General features: G+C 41.7%; 1 protein-coding gene across 1 annotated transcript; it reads right to left on the bottom strand.

The window, feature by feature from the left end:
• Positions 1–3,245: 3,245 nt before the first annotated feature.
• Positions 3,246–18,614, bottom strand: Eapp (E2F associated phosphoprotein). The gene is made up of 6 exons (XM_027416320.2): positions 18,456–18,614; positions 15,604–15,785; positions 14,286–14,381; positions 9,503–9,620; positions 5,440–5,553; positions 3,246–3,766 (listed from the first exon to the last, which is right to left on the bottom strand). The coding sequence occupies exons 1-6, from the start codon at positions 18,527–18,529 to the stop codon at positions 3,499–3,501; spliced, it is 852 nt and encodes a 283-aa protein (XP_027272121.1). The 5' UTR covers positions 18,530–18,614; the 3' UTR covers positions 3,246–3,498.
• Positions 18,615–18,741: the final 127 nt, after the last annotated feature.

Below are 18,741 nucleotides of genomic sequence, written 5' to 3'. Positions count from 1 at the left end.
CACCAGCTAACTTCTGATTGGTTCCTTGTCACGAGGCAGGCATTTGACTTTCTAGTGTCTAGGACAAGGTCAGACAAGCACGTGTTCGGCCGTTATGGCTGCCAAAAGGGAAGCTGGTCTCTTCAGTCCTTTTTGGGGTAACTTACTCCTTTACATAAGGTTTGCCAGTGTCATCACAACTCTCCATTCCCAGATAAGCTGGAAGGCTAGTGCTGGGACTTTGCCAGTCCCAGGTCTGTCCCAGGGACGGCTGCTTGTTGGTGTTCGTGGTTGTGTAATAGCTTCCCACTCTGAGTTACGGCTGGACTCTGTGGCCCATGGCATCGGCATCTGCATTATAACGTAATGGCACCACATGGCAGGACCAAGCAACTGCCATGATGGCAAAGGTTTCTTCTTCTTACAAAACCATGGATGCCATCATGGGGGGAGGGGACTCATCTAATCCTGCCTCCCAGAGGCCCCTCTCCAAAAGCCATTATCATATGGCTTTAAGAATTAAAATCCCAGGGGGGCTGGAGAGATGGCTCAGAGGTTAAGAGTACTAACTGCTCTTCCAGAGGTCCTGAGTTCCCAGCAACCACATGGTGGCTCACAACTATCCGTTATGAGATCTGGTGCCCTCTTCTGGTGTGCAGATATACATGGAAGCAGAATGTTGTATACATAATAAATAAATAAAATCTTTAAAAAAAAAAAGAATTAAATTCCCAACGTATTAATTCTGAGGAACACCCAAACCAGCATTGCAGCTGAGTGTAGAGCTCCAAATTTTCCATTACATAGGAGAGTGGACAGGGTAGGAGCAAGCATTGATTCCAGTTAAAGTAAAACTATAAGCATAAGGGATACTTAAAAACGTATTTACTTAATTTTAATTTTGAAGGGTTTTTGCCGCCTTTTTGAGATAGGGTTTTTCTATGTAGCCCTGGCTGACCTGGAACCTGCTACATAGAACAGACTAGCTTTGAACTCAGAGATGTGCCTGCTTCTGCCTCCTGAGTTTTGGAACCCAGCCCCCATGAGGTCTCTAAGAGTTGTTTTCCAGCATAACCACAGGTACCTCCTGTTTTCCTGACCTCACCCCACTGGGATCAATATCCTGTTGTGAACGCTCTGACCTGGGGTTTTTGTAAGTTTGTATATAAGGCTGCTCTCACAATAGAGGTGAGAGACATTCTCTCAGAAAAGGACCAGAGTCTTGTGGTTCATCCAAATCTCCAGGCTTTCGCCCAATACTCGGACTTAGTGGCCAAGAGCAGCCACACCTGAGTGCTATGATTAAAGCCACAAACCATCCATGCCCAGCCAATGCTTATTTTTTAATTGACACAGTAACTATATATATATATATATATATATATATATATATATATATATATATATAGTGGGGTAACCTCTTTGATTTTACATTTAGGAGCTGAGTTCCCATAGAACTATGGCTAGGTTGTAGCTCTGTAGTAAAGCACTTCCTGGCATGCACAGGGCTCTGGGTACAATTCTCAGTACAGGAAAAATCAAAACAAACAACAAAAACTTCCATGTCTGCATGACTGCTAAGAAACCTCAGCAAGTGAGTCAGTGATAGTCAAACATCAAGAATGAAAAGAAGTCACTCAAAAATTACTTACAAGGAAAAAAAAAGCATTCAAATTGGGATGTGGGTACATGTCACTGTTTCTTAAGTGTTTAGCTTTCTTAATTACAGTCTTTTACCTGTTCTTTCTGCTCCAAATCTCTGGTAAAGATTCCAAAGCCTACAGCAATGACCGCTTCTAGGAGTGTCTGAGTTCAGATTAGGAACTAAGAAAACAAACAAAACAAGCATAGCCAACATCTGCCATACAGAAACACATGGCATAGAAGAGTGTGTGTGTGTGTGTATGTGTGTGTGTGTGTTCCTTTGAAACATAAAACACTTAACAAGTGATATGTAATAGTTGGTGCATTTCTACATCTGGAGGCAGACAGCTTCTGGGAGCTGAGAGCAGCTCCTGGCTAATCAATCAGGAAAAAAGAAAATGGCAACTTCACTGCCTCCTGGTTGACAACCATAAGGGGGGGAAAGGCACTTCAGTCCTGTGGCTATAAGGATGCACACTCTGCCAACAGCCTGAGACACTGGGAATAGATACTTGCTTAGCCAAGTCTCCAAGAGGTCACATTACCTAACCAGATTCCTTATCGCCTTGTTGAATGCACTGCTTAAGTGTGGCCAGGTTCCTGACACAAAAAAATTATGACAATGAATGTGTGTTATTCTGTATGTCTGAGGCCACACTGTACAACAATAGGGCATGATACAATAAACCAAGCTGACGAAGGAACAATTAGCTTCAATGAGATCTATTTAAACCCCTTAAGCAAGTATTTTATGTTCCATTTAAAATGGATTTAGAGTAGACATGCTAGTGAACACCTATAATCACTGCAACATGGAGGTAGGAGCAGGGTAATCAGGAGCCCAAGGTGATCCTTAGCCACAAGGAAAGTTCCAGGGCAGCCTGGGTATAGGAGACCCTGTGGAGGGTAGGAGAGAGCTGAGGCAAAAGAAGGCTATAAGTGATCCTTCAAAGAATTATGGACAGCTGCCTAACATAAAGAGAAAAATATATATAGTGATAAAATATGAGAAGGCTATGCTGAAAAACACTGTCTTCTAAGATGCAATCAGTTACAGGTCAGTTATAGAAATCATCCTAATAAAAGAACAGAAAGGTATTCAAAGCTATGCATGTAAGAGGGGAGCACTGTAGCACAGTTCTGAGTCCAGCACAAATAGCCTCAGGAAATGTCTGATATCTCAAGATTCTTTTCTAAGTGAAAGGACATGAACAATAGGTCTTAGTAGTGTTTTATTTCATGTTGCTTTTAGTAAGCATTCAAAACAGGTTTCATTATGGCAACTCCATATGCATATCACTGAACTTTGCTCATACTTACTGCCCCAATTCTGTTACCCCACCAAATGGTCAACACGCCCCACTTTCCGGGTCCTCTGTGTGAGTGTGTGTGCACGTGCACGCATGCTTAAGTCAGTCAGAGGAAACTTTGAGAGTCAGCATGTCCTTCCACTGAGGACTCCAGGGCTCGAACGATGGCAGGTTGTCGGGCTTGCACGCCATATGCAGAGCCATCTTGCTAAGCCCTAACTCATTTCGTTATAAAGCACCAACCTCTAGTACTTTGTTACGGCAATAGAAAATGGATCAAACGCTAAGAAACAAACACTTACTCCAAAACAATTTAACTCTAGGAAGCTAATTTAATAAATAAGAAGTACCAAAGTCTCCAAAGATGCACCAAAAATGAAATGATCAGCCCCGTCATTACTCATGGGAAAATTACAAAGCAAAAAGAGTGAGGAGATAGAGGTGGATAACCATTTTCATAAAGATGAAATACTGCTTTAATCAGTGTCACTGAATGATAGAGAAAATAAGAGTCCATATTTGCTTTATACAGTGCTGGGAAGCCACTACCTGTTTGAGATAGGGTTCAAGAATGGCTTGCTAAAACATTGAAAAAATGAAAGACTTCATCCTTGTCGTAGACTGCCACTTCAGTTGAACACTCTGTGCACATGACAGGATGGTAGATTTCTTCCTCTTCTGTCTCCACAGGACCCTCAGCGTTAGACCTCATCTTCTTAGCACCCCGCTTTTTCTTCCTGTTTTCTGGATTCTTGTATCTTAGAACCTCCTCTCTGTTGACAGAACAATTCATCACAAACATTGCTCTGTACTGAGTCTTGTAGGATTCATGCCTAGAGGGAGAATGAAATGGAGAGTTAGGACTTAATAGTTGTCATTTTTAGATCAACTCTGAGAACCCCTAACATGAATATTCACCAAAATAAAGACAGGGGAGTGAAATGGAAATTTAAGGAAATTTGAAAGAATTATTTATTTACTTCTTTTTTTTTTGAGACAGAGCTGTGAAAGCTAACCTGAAAATCCTCCTGTCTCAACCTCTCAAGTAATGAGAATGCCGGCATGCACCGCCACTCCATGGAGACATATATTTCTTAAATGGAACGTAAGGCTGGGTGTAGTGGCACACACCTTAGATTCCAGCACTCAGGAGACAGAAGAAGGGGGATCTCTGTGAGTTCAAGGACAACCAGGGCTACATAGATACTCTGCTTCAAAAAAAAAAAAAAAAAAAGCCAAGGCTCTTAACCACTGAGCCATTTCTCCAGCTCCCTGCAGTGGCATATCTTAATTGGGCATGTTAATTAGGTGAACCAAAGGGGGCTTTTGATGGCTGGACTTTAATACTTTGATAGCTGGACCTCAGAAGTCAGTCTCAGGAGGAGGAGGAAGTAAGGGAATAGACCTTGGTGGCTAGCTTTAGGAATGTAACCTAACAGTTTTTTCGCCAGGCAGAGGGAATCCGGGAGAAGGTCAAGGCCTGCCAGAGGCACCTGCTTGAGTGGGCTAGTTAGTGTCCCTTCACCACCAACCTCTGCGACCTAACTAGAAAACAGCATTTTTTTTTTCCTATTGCTTTAAAAACAACTTTTAGGGACTGCAGAGATGGCTTGGCTGCTAAGAACATTGGCTGCTCTTCCAGAGGACCTGGATTTGATTCCACCATCACATAGCAGCTTGCATCCATCTGTAATTCCAGTCCCAAGGGTTTTGATACCCTCTTCTGGCCTGTGGGCACTGCACATATACAATGCACAGACATATGTGCAAGCAAAGCATCAGTAAACACACAATAAAAATAAAGGGGAAAAGCCAGGCGATTGTGGTACACACCTACACAGAGAAACTCTGTCTTGAAAGAACAAAATAAAATAAAATAAAAAATAAAGGAGGAGGGAAGCAACTTTGATCCCAGAAAAAAATAATTATTTCTATAACAATTTTTAAATTTGTTTTTAAACTTAGTGGGTTTGCTAAGCTCAAGCTTACCATCCTGGCTAAAAATTATCTGCTTCTAATTTATCTGAACCCCTGCCCTCACTCCTGTTTGTTTGTTTGGTTGGGTTTTTTTTGGGGGGGGGTTGTTTTGTTTATTTTTTCGAGACAGGGTTTCTCTGTGTAACAGCTCTGGCTGTCCTGGAACTCACTCTGTAGACCAGGCTGGCCTCGAACTCACTGAGATCCTCCTGCCTCTGACTCCTAAGTGCTGGAGTTAAGGGGTGTGCAGCACCGCCCAGCTCTCACTCCTGTTTTTAAGCAAAACACTACCACAGAGGTAACCTTTTAGCAAATCCACTTTGTTCTTTAAATTTTTGCAACTGTATCATATGCTATAGTTACTACTCTTCTAGATTTTGGTCAAATAAATGTCTACATAATCAACAAAAATAGTCTAATTCTGATTTAAGCAAAGGCCCACCGAACTGTTTTGGTTCTGGGGAAGGTTTGTTCTATCGTGGGGCACACTCACTCGGGTCCATGTTATATGTTTACCTTTGTCCCTTACCTTTGGCAATCAAGGCACAGTGTAGTCATGCAGGCCGGGCAATTCAAAACAGCATCACTGTTTGGAACAGGCTGTTGTTTCTGATGGGGTCTCTGCAATCCAAAAGCATGGTAACTAAAAATAAATTTGAAAAGGAAAAATACATTAATCAACTAAATCCTGGTTTCTAATGTCACAGTCCAGAAAAAGGAATCAGTACTCAGAGAAATTACTCATTATTATTATTTACATTTCTGATTGATTTATTTTATACGTACGAATGTCTTGTCTGCAGTATCCAGGTGCACACTTGGTGCCCTCGGAGGTTAGAAGGAGGTCTGGAACGTCCAGGAACTGGAGCTATGGATGGTGGTAAGGCACCATGTAAGTGCTAGAAACCAAACTCAGGTCCTCTGCAAGAGCAACAAGTGCTCTTAACCAATAAGCCATTTCTCCAACACCAGAAATGGATAATTCTAAGGATACAGTTTAGAAGATTCACCTAAAGCATCTTGGAGAGGCAGAAAGTAGGGGGAAAAAAGTGCTCAAAAAACAAAAAAACAATCAAACCAAATTTCAAGGTGGCAGAACCTAACTCACTCCTTAAGTCTGGACTACACACAGTAATTTTCTTTCAAAGTAGATAGTTTGGTGGTATGTGATGGTCCATGGCTGAAATCCTAGCACTCCAGAGACAGAAGCAGGGATCCAGAGTTCAAGGCCAGTATGAGCTAAAATGAGACATGTCTCATAAAAACCAAACCAAAAACCCATAATATCAGCATGATTGTGAGGAAAATCTCAGGTGGATTCTAAGAAGAAACTAACTCTTTCTTATACCTGGCTATGGCTCTTCAAGATATTTAAGATGCCAAAAACAAGGCAAGTGTAAGAAACTATTTTACGTTTGTAGTCACGAACTTAATCCCAATACTAGGGAGGTGGATTTCTGAGTTCAAGGCCAGCCTGGTCTAAAGAATGAGTGCCAGGATAGGCTCCAAAGCTACAGAGAGAAACCCTGTCTCGAAAAACCAAAAAAAAAAAAAAAAAAAAAAAAAAAAAAAATAGTGAGTGCCAGGACAGCCAGAGCTGTTACACAGAGAAATACCAAAAAACTTAAGTTGGTCAGGCAAAGTACCAACACTTGTAATCCTGGCACCAGGGAGACAACAGCAGAGAGACTACAAATTTAGCCTGGACTACACAGTGAGCACCAGACCAGCCTTAGAAAGGGGTCAGGAGGCACTCAGGGGACCCTTAGTCAGCCAAGTGCCTGCTGTGCAAAATCTGAGGACCTTAGCTAAGCCTAATCCTCACATAAAGAACAGACACAGAGACATGGGCCTGTGGCCACAGTGCTCTCGAGGGACAGCAGGACGGAGACAGGCAGATCCCTGGGGCTCACTGGCAGTCACCCAAGCAGAGCTTTAGGTTCAGTAGAGATTCTGGTTCAAAAACTAAAGGTAGAAGAGCTGGTAAGATGGCTTACCAGGTAAAGATACTTGCCACTAACCTGACAACCTGCATTTGATCTAGAGAACTTACATGACAGAAGAAGAGAACTGATTTTAGAAGTTGTCCTCCACAAGCACGCCTTGCCACATATGCAAAGCAATAATAAATTTTAAGATAAATAAATGTAAAGTAAAATAAATTCAGAAAGCTAAGGCAGGAAGAACAAAAGCTCCCAATGCCAACCTGAGCTACCCAGCAAATTCCAAGCCAAACTATGTTTCCTCTAAAAACAAAATAAAGGAAGCTTGAGTAAGTGAACACCAGGGGGCGCTGGAGGGAGCTGCACAGAAGTAAATAGAGACCAGGAAAAAGACACAGTGCAAACTGTATAGAGATCCCACAGCAACATCAACCCTCCAGACTTGGAAAACAGAGATAACCATCCCCATCCGGACTGAAGCACAGCCTCCTAGGCACTGAGAGTGTAGCTCAGCAGTATAGTACTTGCCTAGCATGTTCAACAGCATAAATTCAATCTCCAGGACCATACACACAGGCACACAAAAACTTAAAACTCAGATTTACCATGTGATCCTGCAATGTTCCTCTGAGGTTTATAACCAAAAAAAACATAAGTAGGGACTCAAACAAACATCTGTACATCAGTGTTGACAACACTATTCATGACAGTCAAAAGGTAGTTAGAATACAAACATCCCATTTGGATAAAAAAAAAAAAAAATCAAGATATATACTACATGCGATGGCACTGTTCAGCCATAAAAAGAAGTACTGTGTGGCAATGTAGATAAACCTCAAAAGCATTTTGCTCTTGGGCCTGCAAGGTGATACAAGCTTTTAATCTCAGGATTTGGGACTAACAAAACAAATAACAAAAAACACTTGGGAGGCAGAGATAGATGGATCTCTGTGTATTCAAGGCCAGCTTGGTCTACATAGTGAGTTCCAGGAGAGCCAAAAATAAAATTAACAATTTAGATGCTAAAACTCTAATCTCAGAATAATTTAAAATTATAAGCATGGTGGTACATACTCATAATCCCAGCATTTGGAAGGCTGAGACAGGAGTAGCCCTGGGGCTTCAAGGCCAGTCTGGGAGAGACCTTATCTCAAGAAATAAACAACAAAAACTTTAAAAAAGTTTTAACCTATCTATTAGGGAAAAGTTAGTTTGAAAAGACCAAACTACAAACCAACCAAACACTGAATAGTTAGTTTTGTAATCAGGCCTATTGGTACAGGCCCATAATCCCTGCTTCCGATGATGCTGAGGCAGGAGGATTCCAAGTTCCAGGCCCACTGGGCTACAGAGTGACTTCAAGGCCAGCCTGAACAACTTTTAAAAGCAAAAAAAAGGGGGGCGAGGGGCTGGAGAGATGGCTCAGAATAGAGGTTAAAAGCACTGGTTGCTCTTCCAGAGGTCTGAGTTCAATTCCCAACAACCACATGGTGGCTCACAACCATCTATAGTGGGATCTGATGCCCTCTTCTGGCGTAAAGGCATACATGAAGATAGAGCATACAGATCAGTGCTGCAACACTTGCCAGCATGCTAGAGCCTAGGTTTGAACCTAGTACCACAGAGGTAGGGGCAAGAGGCAAGGTATGTGCATGGTGGCACATGCCTATCATCCCAGAATTTAGGAGGTTGAGGCAGCATTGCTATAAATCAGCCAGGGCAACATACATAATGAGTACCAGGATAGCCAGGCCTACATAGCAAGACCCTGTCCCACAAGAACAATAGAAAGTTCTATTTCTTTTTTGAGACAAGGTTTCTCTGTGTAACAGCCCTGACTGGCCTGGAACTCACAGAGATCCACCTGCCTCTGCCTCCTAAGTGCTGGGACTAAAGGCGTGTGCCACCATCACCCAGCTAAAAAGTTCTATTTCTTAAATGAAGTGACTGACTATGACAGTTTAGATCCATCAATAACTCAACAATTAACTGTGGTGACACAAACCTGAAATTCCAGAGAGCATTTGGAAGGTAGAAGCAGGACCAGCCCCAACCACATACTAAGTTTTTAAAGCCAGCCTAGGCTACATGAAGATCTGTTTTATTTTAATGTTTTATGTTTTGTTTTGTTTTGTTTTGGGGGGGGGGGTGTTAAGACATGGTTTCTCTGTGGCTTTGGAGGCTGTCCTGGAACTAGCTTTTTCAGACCAGGCTGGTCTCAAACTCACAGAGATCTACCTGCCTCTGCCTCCCGAGTGCTGGGATTAAAGGTGTGCGCCACCAACATCCGTCGAGGATCTGTTTTAAAATAAATAAAAATTTAGCCAGGTAGTGATTGCATAGACCTTTAATCCCAGACAGAAGCAGGTGGATCTGAGTTCAAAGCCAGCATGGTCTACAGAACAAGTTCCAGGATAATTAGGGCTACACAGAGAAACCCTGCCTCAAAAAAAAAAAAGTAAATAAATAAACAAATATTCAATTGTCTGACTAAAACTGCTGGTTATTTTCAAATAAACTATTCAAGTTTTTCTCCTCAAATTGTTTTTGATGTGTTTGTGTAAAAACAAATACACATACTATAAAATATAAAAGCAGGGAAAAATCATTCTTCCTGTAAAGATTACATATATAGATTTAAATTCTTACCCTCTTCTCTGTGCATCAACCCAGGCTTGGTCTCTGTTATCTTTCTCAGGATCATATAGCAACTCATCGTTTGTTGGAATCCTGCGTTGTTTCTTCTTCTTTTTCTTGGTCACTTGTGCTAATTTTTAAAAGGTTACCAATATGGATCAGAATCATGTCTAAAGTTTACAATTCTTTAATATAAAATGACTCTCCTGTTTCCCATACTATGTATTTATTCTATTTATATTATCTTTTAAAAAGATACCCAAAGCCTTTCTTTAGCCAGCAATCCCAACACTTAGGAGGTTGAGGCAGGAGGAGAACTGCCATGCCTGGACTACACAGTTAGTCCCAGGCCACTCTGGCAACAAAAATAAAATCCTACCCCAAAAACAAATTCATAAAATAGTTATTCTTCAAATAAGAGTTTTTGTTCAATTAAGACACCAAATTACAGAGAAAAGAGGCCAAAGGGCTAAATTCAAATAATGAAAATTCAGTCTCAAAATACCCATTTAAACTAACTGGCATGGTGACAACTCTGTAACCCCAGTGGATCAGTAGGATCAAGAGTTTAAGGTCATCCTTGGCTAGATAGCAAGTTTGAGACCAGTCTCCCCTGTATGAGGCAGGGTTTCTCTGCGTAGCCCTGACTATATTTTCATTGTTACAAAATGAACATAATTAAAGCATAATGACTAACCACAGAAATAATATGTAATTCTATATTGTGGACTATTTACTTCTAATTACAAATAAATTTTGTCTTGAAACATGGTGTAGCATGGGTAACAGCCTTAATAAAAAAAAAAAAAAAAACTATATTTTTCAACAGTATTCGTAAAAAGCCAACCTTAGTGCAAAGGTTGAGACTACTTCTTTCTCACCAGATCAGAAATTCTCGGGCCAGTCTTTGCAAGTGCACTGTCTACATCTGTATTTAGACTTTATAACCAACAAGCTGGAAAACCCTGTTTCACAAAGATATGTTGTTGGAAATGGAAGAAAGCACAACAAAGCCTCAGAGAGCACAGGATCTGACTGCAAACACTTGACCCAGAATTATGCAACTGGCAGTGTAGAGAGATCCTCATTGCACAGCTGTCAGTGACTTCAGTGAGGAATTCCTCTTGTGCCGTTTCTCGGGAACATCTTCACTTTGACTGTGAATGGGCTTCTGGCAGGGGCAAATGGGGTGTCAGGTAGATTTGGAAAGTATGATGAAATTTCATGTGCAAGTGTTCTTTCACATAAATATAATATCCTTTTGTCTGGTTCAATGTCATGTTCCTCAAAGAAAGAAGATTAGGTAGACAACATGTGAATTCTATTATCATCTTTTTTTTTTTCCCTTTTTAATCAAAGCTGAAGTTTCATTTGGAATGATCAGGTCTTTTCAGACAAATCCAGGCATGCTGCATTTGGTCCTTGCAGTGATAAATTTAACTCATTCAAGATGACAAAGATGTCCACCAAGTAAGCTGTTTTCTGCAGCTCACATTCATTGCTGAAAAGTGCTTCCAACTGCTTTCTGAGGGGGCTGGAGAAATGGCTCAGAAGTTAAGAACAATTGCTGCTCTTCCAGAGGTCCTGAGTTCAATTCCCAGAACCCACATGGTGGCTCACAGCCATCTATCATGGGATCTGATGACCTTTTCTGGTGTGTATGAAGACAGAGCATTCATACAAAAAATACATAAGTAAATAAATCTAAAATCTTTGAGTTCATCACAAAGCTCAAACACATGTTTGAACCCTTTCCCTCTGGACAACCATTGCACTTCAGTGTGAAACAGCGGAGCTTTGTTCAACGCATCCAACTCACTGCACAGCTACAAAACAGTCAACTGTCTAAAATGCTCACTTTGACAAAACTGACACCTTTCATTACTTCTTATAACTCTTGTGGCAGCATCTTCACTGCTAATGAATCATTCACTGCTAATGAATCTTTTGCCAATGAATCATTCAGAGAGTTCCGATGACTTCTGGTGACTTACTGAGTACCAAACATTGAAATCCTAGCAAGCTGGTGCAAACACCACAAACCCTCTCCCAAGAGCTTGTGTGCTCTTTCAGAAATGAACCAACTGTGTCAAATACATCACGTGCAGTAGCTGTTGTTTCAAGATGTTTGCAAAAAAGAAACTCATCTTTAATATCGCCATTATTAGCACACCTCATGTAAACTAGTAACTGAACAGTTTGCAACGTCTGTAGATTCATCAAGCTGGATAATAAATAAATGTTGGAAGTGCAGCAGATTCAATTTCCTGGATTACCTGATCAAGAATATCAGCAGACATGCCATCTACTCTTCTGCAGACAGTGTCTTTAGATAAGGAAACTGCATTAATTATGAAACAAATTCACTTCTGATCTCATATCTTGAGCACCATCTTTGACCACTGGCAACAGTAAATCCTGAGCAATGGTGTGAGTTTTCATAGCTATGGCAATTCTGAGTGCCACCAAATATGAAGCTTCAGTGGCTGCTGTATTTTGTTTGTGGTACTTGCCACCAGTGTCAAGTCTGGTTTTCTTTCTTTTGTGTGTGGGGGGGGGCTGGGGGGGGGCGGGGGGTTCAAGACAGGGTTTCTCTGTGTAGCCCTGGATGTCCTAGAACTCACTCTGTAGACCAGGCTGGCCTTGAACTCACAGAGATCCACCTGCCTCTGCCTCCCAAGTGCTGGGATTAAAGGCGTGCATAACTACCACCTGTCAAGTCTGGCTTTTCTGAGTCCATGAGCTTTGCTTCTAAATTAGTTGGTATTCTTGCCAGCAGAGCTCAGATGCTTGCTATCAAAATGGTATTTTAGTTTGTTCAGCTTCATAGATTTTGCTAACAGAACTTCACAACAAATAAAATATCATGACTTCTCAATTCCTGCTGTAATTGTTGAGGTAAACCATACTGTAAAAAAAATACTATATTTTCTTAATATTTTCCTATATATAATCCATTGGTTTTTCGAGACAGGTTTTCTCTGTGTAGTTTTGGAGCCTATCCTGGCAGTGCTCTGGAGACCAGGCTGGCCTCGAACTCACAGAGATCCGCCTGCCTCTGCCTCCTGAGTGCTGGGATTAAAAGCATGGGCCACCAATGCCAGCCATAGGATGGTTTTCTAATGAAAATAATATACAATAATAGCTTTTATAAGACAAAAGATGATACATTGCATATTTCAGTCAACACAGTTTATTAAAATGTTCTATGACTGGTCAGGCATGGTGGAGCACGTCTTTTATCCCAGCACTGGGGAGGCAGAGGCAGGTGGATCTCTGTGAGGTCAAGCCCAGCCCAGTCTACAGCGTGAGTTTTAGGACACACAGAGCTGGTATGCAGAGAAGCCCTGCCCCGAAAAGCCCTGTCTTGGTTTTTTATAACCCTGTAACTATCACAAGGGAGCAATATTCACATCAACCACAGCTGAACATAAAAAGACAGATCAGCATCTAGATTAAGTTTCCATGGTACACCAGCTTTTATTTTATTTTATTTTTTTGCAGTAGTTGATGATTTTACATTTACCCATTAATTATAATTTATAAAGTGTAGTTTTACCTCCAGTATTGCTGCTTTCAAAACATTAGCTGCTCTCTACACATGTGTGACTGGTCTGCATAAGGACATTACTGCACCCAACCTGTCACATACACCTGTATTTGTTTGGGGTACATGTGAAGGAGTTGGAGTGATGATGTCATCACACCTGTATCTACATGTAGGTGGACCACCTGGAGGCCGAGAGAGGCACAGTGTCTCAGTTCCTGAGAACACGGGATATGTGTGTTTTCTGATGGTCTTAGGCAACCCCTGTGAAAGAGTGGTACCCCACATGTTGAGAACTGCTATTGTAAACGCACACATCTGCACGCCCTGCCTTTCTTATTAACCAATTCTGCACCCCCATCAACAGCATACACTTTCTTTCTTTTTTTCTTTTAAGGACAGGGTCTTGAGCCAGGCGTTGATGGCACACACCTTTAATTCCAGCACTCAGGAGGCTAGAGGCAGGTGGATCTCTGTGAGTTCGAGACCAGCCTGGTCTACAAGAGCTAGTTCCAGGACAGCCTCCAAAGCCACAGAGAAACCCTGTCTCGGAAAAAAAAAAAAAAAAAAAAAAGAAAAAAAAAAAAAGACAGGGTCTTACTGTATAGCTCTGGTCTGCCTCTGCCTCCCTGAGTGCTGGGACTAAAGGTGTAGCCACCACACTTGCACACTTGGCTTAGTCTATAGTTTCTTTCTTTCTTTTTTCTTTCTTTTTTTGTTTTTTGTTTGTTTGTTTGTTTTTGTTTCTCTGTGTAGTCTTGGAGCCTGGCCTGGAACTCACTTTGTAGACCAGGCTGGCCTTGAACTCACAGAGATCCACCTGCCTCTGCCTCCCCAGTGCTGGGATAAAAGATGTGTGCCACCACCACCCAACAGTCTATAGTTTCTTAAAAATAACTTAAGAGAAGAGCTGGAGAGACGGCTCAGCAGTTAAGAGCACTGGCTGCTCTTCCAGAGGACCCAGGTTAGATTTCCAGCACCTACATGGTGTGGCTCACTGAAGATGGAGGTTTCTGCCCTGCTGGTCCCACAGCTCACAAACATCTATAACTCCAGTTCCAGAGAATTCAACACCCTCTCCAGGACTCCAAAGGCACCAGGAATGAACATGGTGCACAGACAATACATGCAGGCCAAACACCCATTAACATAAAATTTAAAAAAATTCAGATGGAAAATCTAATATTAAATAACTGTCAAGGCAGATAATATTCATAAAATACACCTGCTAAACAAAAAGGTACTCACCTGCTTTGTCTTCATCCTCAGAATCGGAATCAAAATAAATGTCATCATAGTACTTTGCTGTAACTCCTCCAACATTCCCAACTGCCGAAGACCCTCCTAAACCACAAGTGACATTTAGAAACTAAACCACATATGGTCCTCGAGGAAACAAAGAGCCTGTATATATACTTCTATTACACAAACAATATTAATTTATTCACAATCTCATTTGTATAGTAAAATATTCTTATGCCAGTGACTTACTTGGTATCTGTGCCCTATGTACCCATAGGGAATCACTCCTGGACAAGTTTTCCAAATTAGGAGAAAATTGTTCTTTCTCCCTTCCCACAAATCTAATTAAAACTTAAATGCAGATTTCCTGGTTCTCAGCATATATACTTCTACTTTTTCATGCATAATACAAATACTCCATGGAGAACAGGGAAGGGATGTCTTGTTTCAAGGGATGTTAAGACAGGGATATGGACCAAGAACAGACTTCCTCTCTCCAGCTTGTCTTCACATGCCTGTGTCCCTGATTCTTCCTCTGCGTCAATTATATCTTTCAGTTCCTCAAGTTATAAACACACCAACGTGAAAACCAGTTCCGAGCAGTCCTACTTCCACAAACCAATTTCTGGGTCAAGTAACTTTTACATAAAAATCTAAAAATGAAATATGCTTATTAGTCACTACAAACGGACAGGAATCTGTAGTGACATACCATTAAACCTTACAATTTTTCGTATGCCTTGTTTTTCTTTAGGTTTTTTTGAGACGGGGCTTCTCTGTGTAGCCCTCGCTGTTCTAGAACTCACTCTGTAGACAGGCTGGCCTCAAACTCTAAGATCCGCCTCTCTCTGCCCCCAAATGCTGGGGGTAAAGGTGTGGGCCACTATGCCCACATGTGTTAAAAACTACAAAAGGAAATAATACATGTATTTGTTATTAAATAATATCTTTCCAATAACACATGACACGTGTTAGTCAGTGGAAAACTCGGGCAGATTGTCAAGTACATTCATTTCTTCATTTAGTAAGGATTGTATTAATCAGGCCTGTTCACACTCAAGAATCGAGGCAAAAGGATCACATAGGCTACAGTGAGTTCAAGGCCAGACTGAATAACTAACCAGACCCTGTCTCAAATTTTAAGGGAGGTGGGGCTAGAAGTCGGTGGTAGAACATTTACCTAACAAACACAAGACCCAGGTTTACCTCCCATCACTACCCGTCATTCACACACACACACACACACACACACACACACACACACATATATACACTCATTCACTCCCTTACAGGGTGTCTTGTGAGAACTGAGCCCACAGTTTACCTGTCCCCATGGAGGACAGCTTATCCTCCATTGTCTTTATGGTAGAGTTCAATTCAGCTTCCATTTCTTTTTCAAATTCATCTTCACTAGATGATTCACTTTCTCCAGTAAGACATTCCCGGATGAGTTTTCGTTTTTGGTCAGGAGTTCCATGTAACAGCACATCCACTTCATCTTCAGAACTAACATAACAGACAGGGAATATGAATACTAAAGTATTTTTCTTTGTTTTTAATTTATTTATTACAGGAGTATGTACAGGAGTGCTCTATCTCCATGTATGCCTTTAGGCTAGAAGAGGGCATCAGATCCCACTACAAATGGGAATTGAACTCAGGACCTCTCTGGAAGAGTGGCTAGTGCTCTTAACCACTGAGCCATCTCTCTAGCCCTGAATATTAAAATCACGGCTAGGCTGTGGCTCAGTGGTACAATACTCACATAAAATGTGCAAGGTCCTAGGTTAAAAATATAGCATCACAAAACAAAATAAAATCACTTAAAACTTCTATCATTTTAATAGCAAATGTAAATTTGACAAATTTACATCTGATATACCTATCACATTACATGCAGCAATAATCATTAATAAACAATAGATCAGCTAATCCTTCCGATTTTCAGGGGGCGGGTTTCTGGGTTTTTTATTTGTTTGGTTGGTTACTTTTTGTTTGCTTGTTTGTTTTGGTTTTGTGAGACAGGATTTCTCTGTGTAGTCCGACAACTCACTCTGCAGAACCAAGCTGGCCTTGAACCCAGAGATCCACCTGCCTCTGCCTCCTGAGTGCTTGGATTAAAGGTGTGTCCCACCACTGTCTGGCTTCTTTCTTTCTTTCGTTTGTGTGTGGGGGTGGGGGTGTTCTGTTTGTATGTGTATCTGTGCATCAATTGTGTTGCCTGGTGCCCATAGAGGCCAGAAAAGAGCACTGGATCCCGTAGAACTGAAGCTACAGTTAGATGGTTGTGAGCAGCTCTGTAGGTGCTGGGAATTGAACCCGGGTCCTCTGGAAGAACAGCCAGTGCTCTTAACCCCTGAGCCATCTTTTCTGTCCCTCTTTCTGACTTCTTGTATTATCACATTGATTTTCAATATTTGTACCAATTCATAATTCTATCAACTGAAAAAAACTTACTTCACAAAACTGAGAGTTTTATTTAGGATATATATATATATATATATATATATAGAGAGAGAGAGAGAGAGAGAGAGAGAGATACAATTAATATACAGTTAATATATCAACATATAGCAGTTAAATAGATGGTTTAGCTTGTAACAGACTTACTGTGTGCATGTTCATATCTAGCTCCCCTCCCAGCACCCACATGCCCTTTCTACAATGGTTCTCAATTTCCTCGTGAGTCACATATCAGATACCCTGAATACAGATATTTATAGTATGATTCATAACAGTAGCAAGATTATTTATAAAGTAGAAATATAGCAAGAAAAATTAGTAGAATCATTGTATCTAAGGTAAACATTAGAATGAAACAGTTGTTTTTCACTGTATTAAAGATAAACTTCATAATAGCTGCTTTCTAGAAGTACTGAGACCTTGAAGAAATCACTGTAAAAAACAGTGATTGTTTGCTGTTATCTATAGAGTTGTTTTTCTGAAAGAGCTTTACAGTCTTTGCATGACTTTGGTCACAAGACTGTCCTGGCACACCTGGATAATTTGGATTACTGGGTACTGCAATACCCAATAATACAGTGAACAATAAGGACTAAAGTGGCACATGTGTGATGCTTTTCTTCAGAAGGACATGGACATATGACTATATTAGGGACTTTGGTATAAGGAACTTGTTTTAACAAAAAAAAAACAAAAAACAAAAAAAACAAACAAAAAAAAACACCTTTTGTGTAACAATCAAATACAACTTTGCACAAATGTTTGGAGTTCAGTTCACAGAAACTGTTCCTCCCAGCTGCCAGAAAACCTAAAATTCATCTAGGAGTGATCCTCTTCCTTTAACCAACCCACGAAACACCGAACACCTGCCAAGCAATGAAGTAATTTTATGGTTGAGGTCAGCACAGCATGAACTGTATTAAGGGGCCCCAGCATCAGGAAGGTTGAGAACCACTACTCTAGAATCTAGGTTAATAAAGGAGTAAACAAGCCAGTCAGGGGGGTGCACTTTAACCCTAGCACTTGGAAGCAGAGAGGCAAGTGGGTCTCTTGAGTTCAAAATGAACTTGGTCTATAGAGCAAGTTCCAGGCCAAGCAGAGCTACACATTGAGGCCCTGTCTCAAAACTAAAATTAAAAAACCGAAACAGATAGATTTAAAAAATTCCCTGGGTTTAATATCCGGCAAGGTTTTTAAAAACGGGGAAAAAAAACATGTTTTACATATAAGTAAAAGCATTCCAAGTTCCCTCAGGTAGGATAAATACTCCCTTTCCAAAAGTACCACAGACCAAGACAAGAATTGTGTATTTTGTATCTCTTATCATAAGCCAAAAGAAATTCCCCGTTCACTGCTCCGTTATTTCTATTTGACAGTCTTCCAGATGAGTACTGAGGCCTGTGGACCTCACGAGTCCCACACTTGTATTTCCATTTACAGATGCGAAGCTGAGGAGAACTGACTTGCCTTCAGTCACAGTGCTAGCAAACGCTAAGGAGCAGGGTTCCAGCTGAGATTTACGCTTGGGGGCCCCCCGGGATTCTGGAACATCCCTCTTCCCGCACTGCTGTCCATCCCGGTTCCCCAGAGACTGAGCAGCCCCACCAGGCACCCTGAGGCTCCTACAAGTGAAGCGGGAACAGTGTACCCAGGCTCGGCGAGCACGACGGCCTCGGGCCAGGGCCGGGCGGACACCGCGGGGCAGCGGCCCACCTGCTCAGAGCCGGCTCCTCGTCGCTCGGCTCTTCCACGGCGTAGGGATCGTAATCATCCTGCAGCCGGTTCATGGCGGCCTAGGGAGGCCTACGCGGTCCCCTGCAGGTCCGGGTGTCTGTGTACTCCGCGGGTACCTCCCCTAAAGCGTCCCGACTCTCCACTTCCGCTGGTCATGCGAGCCCTTCCTGTGCGCGCCTGCGCAGGGCGTCCCAGGGCACGGGCACCGGAGGAGGGTCGGGGATCAGCTTGGCTCTGCGTTTTCTTTGCCGCTGAAAACAGCAGT

The sequence above is a fragment of the Cricetulus griseus genome, chromosome 5 (genome assembly GCF_003668045.3).
Source record: "Cricetulus griseus strain 17A/GY chromosome 5, alternate assembly CriGri-PICRH-1.0, whole genome shotgun sequence".
Lineage (NCBI taxonomy): Eukaryota > Metazoa > Chordata > Mammalia > Rodentia > Cricetidae > Cricetulus > Cricetulus griseus.
Note: the sequence above shows the minus strand (reverse complement) of the source record. Positions and strands in the feature narration are given on the sequence as shown.

Excerpts from the sequence above, each read along its gene's own strand:
- Eapp (XM_027416320.2), bottom strand. The coding sequence starts at position 18,529 with ATGAACCGGCTGCAGGATGATTACGATCCCTACGCCGTGGAAGAGCCG. Across the intron at positions 15,786-18,455 it reads GAGGAGCCGGCTCTGAGCAG|TTCTGAAGATGAAGTGGATG; the intron begins GTGGGCCGCTGC and ends CTGTTATGTTAG. Across the intron at positions 14,382-15,603 it reads GCTGTCCTCCATGGGGACAG|GAGGGTCTTCGGCAGTTGGG; the intron begins GTAAACTGTGGG and ends CTTGTGGTTTAG.